This window comes from Kogia breviceps, chromosome 5 (assembly GCF_026419965.1).
Source record: "Kogia breviceps isolate mKogBre1 chromosome 5, mKogBre1 haplotype 1, whole genome shotgun sequence".
Classification (NCBI taxonomy): domain Eukaryota; kingdom Metazoa; phylum Chordata; class Mammalia; order Artiodactyla; family Physeteridae; genus Kogia; species Kogia breviceps.
In genome coordinates this window covers 67,797,806-67,812,833 of record NC_081314.1, presented here as the reverse complement: position 1 = coordinate 67,812,833, position 15,028 = coordinate 67,797,806, and the positions used below count along the sequence as shown (strand labels likewise).

The window sequence follows — 15,028 nt, the reverse complement described above, 5'->3', positions numbered from 1 at the left end:
ATTATATAACCAAAAAGTGACTCAGGAAAGGAAGGCAAAGTTTACAGGCAACAAAAAAGAAAGAACACTAATGGCAAGAGGCAATTTGTGAGCAAGGGTTTGAAAAGGATGAAATACATGTTACATGCTCAGCCATCACTCCGTCCATGCTATATGGAAATAATAACTGAAATACGGTTTGTTAACTGTCATGAAAAATAATTTTCATGATTTCCATGATAACTTGGAAAAAATGATGCTCAACAATAGATACTTTAAAAAATTATTATGGTAAAACTGTCACAATGTTCAAAACCTCAAGGATACATACAAAGAACAGGCATTCTATTTTCAAAACACTGCCAAGTACAGCATTTTTGATTTTATGCCCCTGCTCAAGTACAGCCAAACATATTTTAAATAGAACATACACCCACGTATATGATAGCACCAGATTCTGAAAATAACTAGAAGCTACAGGATGCATATATGAAGAAATTGAAATTATATTCACTATAAAAAAATGAAAATATTTACTGAATAATAAGCATGATGAAAGACTTGAAGATCTGCCTATGGTTTTCACTTAGTACATTTGGCCCTTAGTAATGTTTAAATCCACACAGCAATAATTTATTGCTTATGATCCTGAAGCAAAAAAATAGACTACATATTGTCCCAATAGATTAATAAAGAATTTCAAAGCCACAAACTTTCAAGACTACATCATAGTTACATTCAAACCAGAATACTTGCTGTTCTTTAAATGGGCCCTGAGCTTCCCCAGCTTCTCCAAAGTACCTCGGCTCGTGCTGTTCTCTTACTAGCATGTCCTTCCTTCCCTTTTCTTGTCTGACACACAGTAAGCACTTTAAACAAAGACTAATGATTTGTTCAGTTAATTACAGAGGAAAATAAAATCTTAAAAAAAAAATTCTTCTTCAACTAGAATGCTTTGCTACCAGTTAGTTAAGAAAAGCTTAAATGAGTTAGCTAGGGGACTTGTAGGAACTCTTAATCTGGAAAGCTCAAACAGAGGGTATTTTGATGCTTACATGGGTTAAATATGACCCGGCCTGAAGACAGAAAGATGGTCTAGAAAGTCTCTCAGTTCCAAGGTTTATGAGAACAACAAACACGCACACACTCACACAAATGCACACACCCACTTCCCAGGGCGTGTGGCCAAAATAAGATGTCACTCTGCCATCACAGAGACAAGGTACTATGCTAATACAACTGCTATTCAACTAAACACAAAACCACGGAGAATTAACATATGTATTAAACAACTACAGCACTGACAGCACGTAAAAAAGAATTTCCATATCCACTTTCCTTTTGGCAGCATGTATTCACTGCTTTGAAACACATATTGCAAGTTTACTTCTGTAAACATAATTAAGTGGTGATATACTTTCTTATGAATGTTGTGATACACATAATGACATATTTTGACTGTAGTTAACAGCTACCACCAAAATGGCACATTTATGTTAAAACATTATCATTCCACAAAGATGCTTCGAATTATACAGTGCTTGTTAGAGGAATAACATGCAAAGATGTCCTAATGGAGAATGACACGGTTTGTGAAGCGCAAAGGTAGACCCAAAATTCAAGTCCAAAGTCACCTGTGAATTTGGTCATAAAAACTTCTTTCTGTAGCCCCTTAAAAACTATTATAGGGTTTCTGTTAGATAATGATAGTTGGCTAAAGCCTGATCCAGGGGTCAAGAAACATTCTCTGGGAAGGGCCAGAGAGAAAATATTTTAGGCTTTGTGGGCTACATGTGGTTTGTACGATATAGTTGTCTTCTGTTTTTATAACCCTTAAAAAAAAAAAAAAATACTCTTAGCTCACACAAGCCAGAGGCCAAATGGAGCTGGATTTGGTCTACAGACTGGTTTGTGAACCCCTGACCTAATAGCTTCACACATCTCCCAATAAGATCTGTGTATGTAGAAAAGAACAAAAAGAATAACCCAACCCAGGCTAATGGGAAAACCAGAAGGACAACAAAAGTTACATACTTCAACTTATATAAAAGTGGGAAAGTAAACATCCCAAATTAGCAAATTTGGCTCCAAAGCCCATAAAACCAAAAAGAGGTCAGGATAGAACTGGTTGGAGGAAAGGAGGGTGTGACCAGGTTTCAGTAGGAACAGAATACCTATAATATCAAATGGAATTCACCTCCAGAAGAAAAGGGAAATCCACCCTGGGTGAGGAAATAATGAGGCCACGTCTGCAACCTGGTGGATCAGCACACTGACTAATAGGAAGAACAAAGGAAGAGGTCTGGCAAGTATGGATCGGAGGCCTTCGTAAGATACAGCTTTTAACATAGAAAAGGGAATAGAGAGATATTCCTTGGAGGATTGTGGTAAAGAAGAAAGTGGCTCAAGATAAAGGTCCTACTAAAACAAGAGACTGTCAAAAGATTGAGAAGATAGGCTATCCCCAAAACACACTATTTATTTAAAAAATTGACCTTGGTTGTAGCAAATAAAGAAGGTACTTGAATGCAGAAAATAGTATGTAATTTTCCCCCACAATCCAACAAGGTCACCTATTATTGCTAGTCCAGAAAAATCCAACATAAAAAAATGACAATAAAAACAGCAAATGAAGGCACTCAAGAATAAAACAAAATAAAAACTAGTCACAAGATAGAAGTAAACTATAACAATATCCCAACACATATGAAACATATTTAAACATACAATTGCAGATTTGAAAGAACATCACAAACCATAAATTTAAGAATTCATAAAAGGAATGAACAGAGCACAGGAAGATAGGAAATAGCAGCTAACTGAACTCAGACAAAAACTGAAAAAAAAAGTCATCTCAGAAATGAAGACAGAATTACAAGCCACCAAAGGGAGAACAGATATGACCAAAAGCATTGTAAAGAGAAATAGAGAATGTAAATGAAAAGAACCAAGAAAATGAAATTAAATAAAGAAGGAAATAAAAGAGAACAAAAAAAGGTGATAAATATAGAAGATAAAGAAGATATAATGTACAAATAACTGGAGTTTTTGAAGATGAAATACAAAATAATGAAGCAGAAAAAGTATTTAAATCTATGTTCAAGAAAACTTTCTTTAAATAAAAAGACTCAACTTCACATACTTGAAAAGGTCCACAGTACATATATGGCAAAACTGACCCCAAATAGTCAATTCTGAATAATATCTTAGAGTTAAAATATTAGTCTTTAAATATAAGGAAAAAAGTATTCTGGTTCTCTAGGAAAAAACATTAAGTCCCTGGGAAAGTTAAAAAAAAGTCAGGTTGACATCAGTTTTTCTTATGGCAGTATATACAAAAGCAAGATAAGTGGGAGGCAAGTGTTATTTTACTTTTTCAAGAATTTAAAATTGTACAATAGTAGAGAAACATTACATTGAATCCTTATCACTCAGAAAACTACACTGAAAACTACAAAATATTACTGAGAAAAATTAAAGAAAACCTAAATAAATGGAACAATATACCTTTTCATGGGTCACAAAACTCAGTATTGCTAAGATGTCTATCCTTAAATTGACTAAACATTGAACACAATCCTAATCAAAATCCAGGCAGGCTTTTGTGGAAATTAACAAGATAACTCAAAATTCATATTGAAATGCAAAAAAAACCACAAAACCCCAAAACTACAAAAGACAATGTAATTTTGAAAAAGAACAAGAACATGGAAGAGCTAACATAATGTGATTTCCATACTCATTATAAAGCTATAGTAATCAAGGCAGTGTGGTACTGGCATCAAGACAAACAGACCAGTGGCAGAGAATACAGTTCAGAAGCAGACCCACATATACACAGATGATGCATCTTTGACAAAGTACAAAGACAACGCAGTAGAGAAAGGACAGTCTTTTTGTCAAATGGTGCTGTAAGAGTTAGATATCTATATGCAAAAAAAGAAAAAAGAACTTGCACCTAAACCTTGTACCACACACAAAAATGTCTTCAAAATGAATCACAGATCTAAACGTAAAACGTAAAACCATAAAACTTCTAACAGAAATACAAGAGAATATCTTTGTGACCTTGGGTTAGGTGAAGATTTCTTAGATATGGCACCAGAAGCAACATCCATAAAACAAAACTAATAAATTAGACTTGATCAAAATTTAAAACTTCTGCTATTCAGAACACCTTGTTAGGAGAATGAAAAGACAAACTACAGACTGGGAGAAAACATTTGCTAAACTTACATAATCTGATAAAAAAACATATATTAAAAAACTCTCAGAACAAGAAAACAAACACAATTTTTTAAAATAGGGGAAAAATTGGCAAAAAAAAATGATATTTTCAACAAAGAGGAGATATGGATGGCGAACATAACTTCTTTGCTAATATATTTTAATGAAAAGATGTTTTAATATTATTTGTCAGGAGGGATATATAAATGAAAACCACAATGAAATACCACTATACACCTATTAGAATGGTCAAATTAGAAAGATAAACCAGGGACTTCCTTGGTGGCGCAGTGGTTAAGAATCTGCCAGCCAATGCAGGGGACACAGGTTCGAGCCCTGGTCCGGGAAGATCCCACGTGCCACAGAGCAGCTAAGCCCATGTGCCACAACTACTGAGCCTGTACTCCAGAGCTCGCAAGCCACAACTACTGAGCCCGCATGCCACAACTACTGAAGCCCATGCACCTAGAGCCCATGCTCCGCAACAAGAGAAACCACCGCAGTGAGAAGCCGGGGCATCACAATGAAGAGTAGCCCCTGCTAGCCGCAACTAAAGAAAGCCCACATACAGCAACGAAGACCCAACACAGCCAAAAATAAACAAATAAATTTATAAAAATAAAAAAGATCAACCATACCAAGTGTTGGAGAGAAGATGAAGAACTGATACTCTCATACACTACTGGAATGTAAGCTGGTAGAACCACTTCAGAAAAGTCTTGTCAGTTTCTTCTTAAGTAAAATAATCCTTATCAAATGACCCAGCAATTCCATTATTTGGTATTTACTCAAGAAAAATAAAGATATATGTCCACACAAAGGCTTTTATGTAAATATTCATAATAGCTTTATTCATAATAACTTAAACTGGAAACAACCCCAAGGACCAACTATTAGTAAATGGATCAAATTATATATCCATAAAATAGAAAATCACATAGCCATAAAGAGGAACAACTTATTGGTATAAGCCACAGCATGGAAAAGTCTCAAAAGCATTATTTTAAGTGAAAGAAGCCAGAAAAAGCTACAAAGTGTATGATTCTATTTAAATAACATTTTAGAAAGGCGAAACTATACTGTCACAAAGCAGACCAGCAGTTGCAAGGGGCAAGGGACTCAGTACAAAACTGCAAAAGTGACCTTTTGTTCTATATCTAGATTGTGGTAGTAGTTACAAGACTGTGTTTGTCAAACTCTTCTCTTGAAATGGATGAATTATATTTTGTATAAACTGTACCTCAAGAAAGCTAAATTTAAAAACCTCATTTGAAAAAAATATTGCAAAATTTTTAAAAGTAGGAAAATATGATTTAAAAGTCTGTCATCTAAATTCTTTTGTGCCTCCCTGAAAATGTTCTTTTTATTAAGGTATACTAATTAGGAAGTTCATATGAGTAATCAATTATGGTAGACATAATAGGCAGTGAATTTAGAATTTAGGATCCTACGTCTTACCCATTTCTCCAGCTATAATACTTGGGAATGCAGCCAACCCTTGATGCACACACAGAAGGAAGCCTCCACTTGTCTTTTAGGCATTTCAAATTCATTAAGTCCAAAAGAGCTAATTCTCTACCTCTACCACACTTCACCATTACTCTGCACCACCACCACCCCTGCCCCATCCATCTCCCAAGAAACCTGTTTCTCCTCTGATTTCCTGTTGAATCCACAAGTAAACCACTATACATCCAGTTTACTAGGTCAGAAATCTAGGAATCTTTGATGCTTCCCTATTTGTCTTATCTTTCACATCCCACTGTATACTAAGCCCTAAATCTTAGGCTGATTTGCCTCCTAAAATATCTTTCAAATCCTTTCATGTCTTGGTTACCCCCACTGTCACTGCCCTAATCAAGCCACCATTACCTTCTATCTAGATTACCACAAAATTTTGCTAACATCTTCCTGCCTCTAATCTTATTTCAACCCATTTTCCATTCAACAATCATAGGGAATTTTTCTAAACTACAAATTGTGATATTTTTCTACCTAAAAGGCCTCAACAGCTACCTCTCGCTCTAGTATAAAGTCCAAACTTCCTACCATGGATAACAAAACTCATACTCTACCTAAGTCTCTAATTTCTCTCTCTGCAGGCTTCCTTACATTTAAAGATGTGACCATACTGAATTTTTTCAATTACCTGAACACACATTGCTCTGTCTTATTTCCAGGCCTTTTTACATAGTTTGTCCTTCTGCCTAGAATAATTTTCCCTATCCTTAATATAACTTCTACACATCCTTTGAGACTCAACCATGGACATCATTTCATCCAAGACACCTTCCTGAACCCTCCATTAGATTCCCCTTCTAAGTGTTCTTACAGCATCCTGCACTTCTCCAGTGACACGTCTTACACTGTGCTATAATTACTTATCTACAAGTCTGGATCCTCTTCCTCCACAAAGGCAGGGTTTATATCCTGTCAGCCCAGGGTACACACCCAGTTAGTACAGTACATGTGATATATTTGATACTCAAATATTTGTCAAGTAAATGACAGAGATTTTATTGCAGCCTTACAATCAATGCCAATATCATTCAGACATGAGCATAATTCCAATCTTCAGTGCTACCACAGCCCTTTAAAACAGGAAAATTAGGTAAAATTCTTTGTTGCTCTCTATCATGCTTTTTGAACCCCAGCCCCACCACTTCTTGTTTCTTTTATCCTACATGCCAGACACTAAGTACCCTTATATTCTATTCTGGGCTTCTAAGGTCCCCTAAACCAACTAGATCTAACTTCTCTTTTTTAATTAATTAATTAATTTATTTATTTATTTATTTTATTTTTGGCTGCATTGGGTCTTCGTTGCTGCACATGGGCTTTCTCTAGTTGCGGTGAGCGGGGTCTACTCTTTGTTGTGGTGTGCGGACTCTAGGCGTGCAGGCTTCAGTAATTGTGGCATGCGGGCTCAGTAGTTGTGGCTCGCGGGCTCTAGAGTGCAGGCTCAGTAGTTGTGGTGCACAGGCTTAACTGCTCCATGGCATGTGGGATATTCGGGGACCAGGGCTTGAACCCGTGTCCCCTGCATTGGCAGGTGGATTCTTAACCACTTCACCACCAGGGAAGTCCCTAGATCTGACTTCTAAGTTTCTTTTCCCTTCTTCCTATGCTATTAAAGTTACTACTTCTGAAATCAGATTTTCAAATTAAACTAATATAAAATATGATATGAGTGGTATCTCAACCTTCTCACAGGCATTTTAAAAAATTGTAACAGCTTATTATTCAACTTACAAAAGTACTGTATGCTCATTAAACAAATTTACCCCATCTCACACAGTTAATCACTATTTAGATGTACTTCCTTCCTGTTTTTTTCTCTCCAAATATTGTACATATACAATATTTGGTTTTTTAATAATTTATGAGCCTGCTGCTTCACTAAACACTAAAATGTAAATGCTGTCCATATTATCAAAAGCTTTTTTAAAAAACTACAATATGATTTAATTGGGAAAGTATATCATGTGTTATATAATTATTCCCCTGGGGGCATTTTCACAGAGACTCTGGCTCACCCAAATCCATCTTTATTTTTATTTTATTTTATTTTATTTTTTTGTGGTACATGAGCCTCTCACTGTTGTGGCCTCTCCCATTGAGGAGCTCAGGCTCCGGACACGCAGGCTCAGCGGCCATGGCTCACGGTCCCAACCGCTCCGCGGCATGTGGGATCTTCCCGGACCGGGGCACAAACCCGTGTTCCCTGCATCGGCAGGCGGATTCTCAACCACTGCGCCACCAGGGAAGCCCCCAAATCCATCTTTAATAAAACATGTACAAGGATATTTTTTCAGCAAGTTTCCACATTCCACGTCAACTCCAGTTACTTCTACTATCATCACCACCACATGTTGTTCAGAGCAATCTTCCATAGTTAGTACACAAACTAACAATTTATGAAATCAAGGATGTACCACATCTAACCCTGCTTTAACTTTTTAATAAAGATGTGTCAGAAAGAGACAGAGAACAGAGACAGACAGACAGACACAGAGAAACAGGCAGGGAGAGAGGAAAGAGAGGGGAAGGAAGCAGGAAAGGAAGGGTAGAAGGGAGAAAAAGAATTAGAAAATATGGGTGGCACAACAAAATTAAACATTTGAAACCCTGCCTTACTGCTAGGGCATAAAAACTGTACTTGCATAAGGACTATTATTTGTCTTTCTTTCTAATAGAAAATAATTATCACCCGACTCCTTTTAAAAATACTTTAGAATCGTATTATTTCTTACCAGTGCCAATACGTTTAGAAATTCTCTTGTGTCAAAATGTAGCAAAGTCCGTATATAGGGATAGATTTCTTCCTCAGGGGGAGCTTCTGTTGAATGCAGGCGAATTAAAAATTCAAAAACCTGCAAGTTGAAAAAAAAAGGTGATTATTTTCTCACCTTACAAAGTATCTTGCTGAAGCAATGATTCCCATTTGGATAAAATAAAAGCAGGTTGAATTTACTTTAAATTGCCACTGTGTTATAACTTCTCCAACCTCTCTCAGCTATAATTACTGGCTTCAGTGATGGTATGTAGCCTCTCTCCTGTCAGAGCTGATAGCTCCTGACCCATGTGTAACCCTCTATTACAATTTGTCTTTACTGCATTTTAACAAGAGAGTAAAAACATTATGAAAATAGCACCAACCTGGTTTTTGACCAAGGGAACAAGATCTTCAGGGATGTCACCAAGGGGATAGGCACGACCTGCTAGACAACAGCTAGAAGAGAAGAAAGAGAACAGATTTGGTGACTTATAATGGGCTAACTTCCCAGGAACACACTGTTTCTCAAACCCAAGACAGCAGTTTGAAGTTTAAGCAGGCTCAGCTTTTGTCAGTTAGGTCAGGTCCAAGCCCAGATCAAGACGATAGCCAGTTCAGAAAATGTGGGCAACAGAGATGGTGGTGAAATAACACATCCTGTAACTGAGTAACAGCTTTCATTTCTTCTTATTTTTCCTAAGAAAAACTCAAGCTGCGCTAAATGGGAAAGAAGGAATAAGGACAGATTACCTAAAAGTCTCATACCCAGCATCTGCAAAGAGACTAACAGCATCATTATACTGTTAACAGGTAAAAGCCTCATGTTCTCAGCAACTTTTAAATCCAGTGCTTCTAAGAATGGTGAATAAAGATGAGGAATGAGCTAGGCCAAAACATATCTATAGTCAGACAAGCCTTCAGGGAGAATTAGAATCTCATGAGAAATTAACTGTACAGTTTCACCTCCAAATCAGACCTTCCTAATGGCTAATGACTTGCTTTGTGGGCTGGATTATAAAAATGTCTCCTGAATATGCCTTCATTTTGGCAGAGGGGGTAGGGGGAAGTGAATTTTAAGTGAATTTGAAGCAGTCATCAATTTTGAATGTTAGAGACAGCTAGATACCTGCATATTCTTAAAAGTTTAAAGTACAGAAGATAAAGTACTAGGTAAATGCTATACATGTTCTTCTACACCAAAAAATCAATGTAACAAATATGAAATAGGTCTTGAAGTTAACTCTGATGCATATAGAAGCTAAAATGATGTGCCAGCTGGTTCTGCCACCTTCCTGCCTGTCTGCCAGCCAGTTATCTATGTAAAAGCTCTAACGGGACACAGTTCTGAGCCTGCATAGTCTACTGGAAGAACTCTGTTCCAGGAGTAAGGACATAAACATTTCAGCTCACTTCTGTCACTAACTTCTTCGTGATGCAAACTAATCTCCTGCCCTTATATACAAAATATGGACAAATACATATCCCACAGACTTGTTGGTAGTAAAAGTAAAATACTCTGCATCAGAGTTTCTCAACCTCTGCCCTATTGATACTTTGGGAGAGAGAATTCTTTGTTCTGGGGACTACCCTGTGCGTTACATGACGCTCAGCAGCATCCCTGGCCTCTATCCACCAGATACCAGTAGCATCTCTACCCCACCCCAGCTGTGACAAAGCAAAAAGGTCTTTAGGCATTGCAAATGTCTGGCGCAGGGGAGAGGGGATGGGGGACAGAATCCCCCACCGTTCAGAAGCACTGCTATACATGAAAGAACACTGAAAAACAAAAAGCACTGTACAGATAACAGATGACAGTACCTCTAAGAATATAGGAGAAATTCTGTAAAAGAAGCATACACACATAAGTAAATTAAAAATCTCTTACCTAATATATACAAGAAGCTTGTTGCCCATAACAACTTGCTCATCTAAAATAGAGAAGTATCTTTAGCAATTCTCTCTCAAAACCTTTTCAGAAATATAATCTTTATGTGGAAACAAAAAATAAAACTTGGCATTTGAGGTGAGGTAGGTATATTCCCAAACAATAGAAAAGTGAGATAAGACCGCTTTAATTATTATTATTTTTAGAATTTCCTTTAGATTCTTTTCACAGACACAAAATCAATGAGTCATTCAAGGGTACATGTAGAAGGTATAAATCTTAGTGTAGAGGTCTATGCATTGTTGGCTTAAAGAATAGCTTGGACCCAGGGAAGGTATTGAGCAGGCAATGAGTTGATGAATTAACTAATTAATATTAAGGCATAACTATAATGTCTTCTTATTTGTAACATGGACTCTTGTTCACAAATGTTTAAGAAATTTAAGACTAAACACTCTTTCGGACCCTTTGTATCCTAAGTTACGTCTAAAATGTAAGATTCTGTCATCTGGTAGTATAAACCTATTTCTTGGTTAAAAGAAATTGGAAACATAATTAGACTAAGTTTTAGGCTAAAAGATCAAAGTTAACAAAGAATAGTGTAAGAGCATCAGGAGTGGGTGAAGTGATCAGGAAGCCTTACAGTGTGCAGATTACAGGAATCTGTAGTTGGTAATACTGATGAACTGAAATTTCTACTTTTGACATGAATACTGGAATAATGCAAGCAAGTGTATATCTCTTAATCAATAATCCTTTATAAATACTCCAAATCTGTGTTGTTGTACATGCAAATAAACTTGAATTGCTCAAAATTGTATGAATAATTACATTCTGCTTCAATTCCATTTTTCGAATCAATAAACATTGTTTTTTAGAGAAGTTTTAATTATGTTCACAGCAAAACTCAGAGGAAGGTATAGAGATTTCTCATCTACCCCTTGATCCCCACACCACACGACCCCCCAACTGACAACACCCTGCACCAGTGGGACATTTCTTATAATCAATGAACGTACACTGGGACATCATTACCACCTAAAGCTCACAGTTCACATTAAGGTTCACTTTTGGTGTTGCACATTCTATGCGCTTTGACAAATGTATAATGACATATATCCACCATTATAGTATCATACAGAATAGTTTCAATGCCCTAAAAATCCTGTGCTCTACCTATTCATCCCTCCATTGCCCCCAACCCCTAACAAACGCTGATCCTTTTACTGTCTCCATGGTTTTGCCTTTTCCACAATGTCATATAATCGGAATCATACATGATGTAACCTTTTCAGACTGGCTTCTTTCACTTAGCAACGCATTTAAGTTTCCTCCAAGTATTTTCATGGCTTGATAGTTCATTTACCTTTAGTGCTGAATAACATTCCATTGTATGGATGTACCATACTTTATTCACCCATTCACCTTCTTAAGAATATCTTGGTTGCTTCCAAGTCTGGGCAATTATGAAGAGAGCTACTATCAACATCTGTGCGGAGGTCTTTGTGTGGATAAATATTCAACACCTTTGGGTAAAGGAGTGTAACTGCTGGATCATACAGTAAGAGTATGTTTAGTTTTATAAGCAATTGTCAAACTGTCTTCCACAGTGGCTGTACCATTTTGCATTCCCACCAGCAATACATGAGAGTTCCTATTGCTTCACATCCTAGCCAGCATTTGGTGTTGTTGATATTCCAGATTTCAGCAATTCTAATAGGTATGTGTACTGGTATCTCACTATTGTTTTAATTTGTAATTCCCTGATGATGTTGAACATCTTTCAATATGCTTACCTGCCATCTATATATCTTCTTTGGTGAGATGTGTGTTCAGGTCTTTGCTCATTTTTTAATCACATTATTCATTTTCTTTTTTAAAATAAATTTATTCATTTATTTATTTTATTTTTGGCTGCGCACGGGATTTCTCTAGTTGTGGTGAGCAGGGGTTATTCTTCATTGTAGTGCATGGGCTTCTTGTTGTGGTGGCTTCTCTCGTTGCAGAGCACAGACTCTAGGTGCATGGGTTTCAGTAGTTGTGGCATGCGGGGCTCAACAGTGTGGCTCGCGGGCGGTAGAGCACAAACTCAGTAGTTGTGGCACACGTGCTTAGTTGGTCCGCGGCATGTGGGATCTTCCTGGACCAGGGCTCGAACCCGTGTCCCCTGCATCAGCAGGCAGACTCTCAACCACTGCGCCACCAGGGAAGTCCATGTTATTCATTTTCTTATTGTTACGTTTTAAGAGTTATTTGTATACTTTGGATAACAGTCTTTTGCAAATATTTTCTCCCAATCTGTGGATTATCTTCTCATTCTCTTGACATTGTGTTTTGCAGAGCAAAAGTTTTTAATTTTAATGAAGCCCAGATTATCAATTACTTCTTTCATGGATAATAATCTTTCTTTCATGGATGGTGTTGTATCTAAAAATTCATCACCATAACTATAGTCAATTAGGTTACTGTCTGAGTTACCTTCTAGATATTTTATAGTTTTGCATTTTCCAATTAGGTCTATGATGCACTTTGAGTTAATTTTTGTGAAGAGTGTAAGGTCTGTGTCTAGAGTCAACTTCTTTGTGTGTGTATGTCCAGATGTTCCAGCACCATTTGTTGAAAAGACTATCTTTACACAAATGTATTGCCTTTGCTTCTTCAAAGATCAGTCGTCTATGTTTATGAGAGTCTATTTCAGAGCTACTTTGTTCTACCAATCTTTTTTTAAATTCTTTTGCCAATATCACACTGTTTTGATTATAGTAGCTTTATATTAAGTCTTGAAGTCAGGTAGTGTCAGTCCTCCAACTTTGTTCTTCTGTCTAAATACTGCCTTAGCTATTCTGGGTCTTTCGCTTCTCCATATAAATTTCAGAATCAGTTTGTTAATATCCCCCCCCCAAAAAAAAACTTGCTGGGATCCTGACTGGGATTGCACTGAATCTGTAGATCAACTTGGGATAAAATGACATCTTGACAGTATTGAGTCTTCCTATCCATGAACACAGACTATCTCTCCATTTACTTAGTTCTTTAATATCTTTCATCAGAGTTTTGTAGTTTTCCTCATACAGATCTTGTACAAACTTTGTCAGATTTATACATAAGTATCTCATTTTTTAGGGTGCTAATATGGTAATGTGTTTTTAATTTCAAATTCCACTTGTTCACTGCAGGTGTACAGTAAAGTGACTGCCTTCTGTATATTAACTTTGTATGTGCAAACTTGCAACAACTGTTTATTAGTTCCAGAAGTTTGGGGCTCAATTCTTTCAGACTTTCTACATAAATGATCATGTCACCTGTAAACAAAGACAGTTTTATTTCTTCCTTCCAAGTCGTTATACCTTTTATTTGCTTTTCTTGTCTTTTTGCATTAGCTAGGACTTTCAGTATGACATTGAAAAGCAGTGGTAAGAAGAGGACATCCTTGCCCTGTTCCTCACCATTGTTTCTCATCAATAAGTATGACATTAGCTGTAGGGTTTCTGTACATGTTCTTTATCGAGTTGAGGAAGTTTTCCTCTATTCCTAATTTGCTGAGAGTTTTTATCATGAATGGGAGTTGGACTTTGTTAAATGCTTTTTCGGCACCTACTGATATACGATCATGTGATTTTTCTTCTCTAGCCTACTGATGTGATGGAACACATTAATTTTCAAATGTTGAAGCAGCCTTGCATACCTGGTATAAAACCTCAGTTGTGGTATATGTATAATTCTTTTTATAGCTTGTTGGATTCAACTTGCTAATATTTTGTTGAGAATTTTTGCATCTACGTTCATGAGAGATACTGGTCTGTAAGTTTTCTTTCCTTGTAATGTCTTTGGTTTTGGTATTAAGGTAATGCAGGCCTCATAGAAAACGTATGAAAGTATTCCCTGAGCTCTGTCTTCTGAAGAGATTGTAGAGAACTGGCATAATTTCTCCCTTTAATGGTTGGTAAAATTCACCAGTGAAACACATCTGGGTCTGGAGCTTTCTGTTTTAGAAGGTTATTAATTACTAGTTCAATTTATTTAATAGATACAGGCTTATTCAGATTGTCTGTTTCTTCTTGTGTGAGTTTTGGCAAATTTTATCTCTCAAAAAACTGGCCTGTTTCATCTGGGTTATCAAATTTATGAGCACAGAATTATTCATAATAGTCTTTTATTATCCTTTTAATGCCCATGGGATCTGTACGGTTGTCCCCTCTTTCATTTCTGATATTAGTAATTTGTGTCTTCTCTCCTTTTTATCTAAGCCTGACTGGAGGCTTATAGATTTTACTGATCTTTTCAAAGAAACTGCTTTTGGTTTTAACCAAATCCCCCCAAATCAACAATTTTCTCAACTGATTTCCTGTTTTCAGTTTTATTAATTTCTGCTCTAATTTTTCTTTTCTTTTCTTCTGCTCACTTCAGATTTAATTTGTTCTTCTTTTTCCAAATTCCTAAGGTAGAAGCTTAGAGTATTGATTTCAGATCTTTTTCTTTTCTGCTATATGCATTCAATGTTATAAATTTCCCTCCAAGCACTGCTTTTGCTGCATCTCACAAATTTTTGTAAGCTTTTTCACTTAGTTCAAATTACTCTTAAATTTCTCTTGAGATTTCTCCTTTGTCCATGTATTACTTAGAAATACGTTGTTTAATTTCCAAGTATTTGGGAACTTTCC

At 36.5% G+C, this 15,028-nt stretch overlaps 1 protein-coding gene across 5 annotated transcripts in view; it reads right to left on the bottom strand.

Annotated features, from left to right (window-relative positions):
* VPS8 (VPS8 subunit of CORVET complex) overlaps nucleotides 1-15,028 on the bottom strand; it is a 310,442-nt gene that overhangs the window by 170,676 nt on the left and 124,738 nt on the right. For all 5 annotated transcript variants that reach the window (XM_067034155.1, XM_067034154.1, XM_067034156.1 and 2 more), the window contains 3 exons: nucleotides 10,368-10,410; nucleotides 8,866-8,938; nucleotides 8,460-8,579 (listed from right to left, as the gene is read on the bottom strand). In XM_067034155.1, coding sequence (XP_066890256.1) covers nucleotides 8,460-8,579; nucleotides 8,866-8,938; nucleotides 10,368-10,410 — 236 coding nt within the window. The remainder of the gene's footprint in view (nucleotides 1-8,459; nucleotides 8,580-8,865; nucleotides 8,939-10,367; nucleotides 10,411-15,028) is intronic.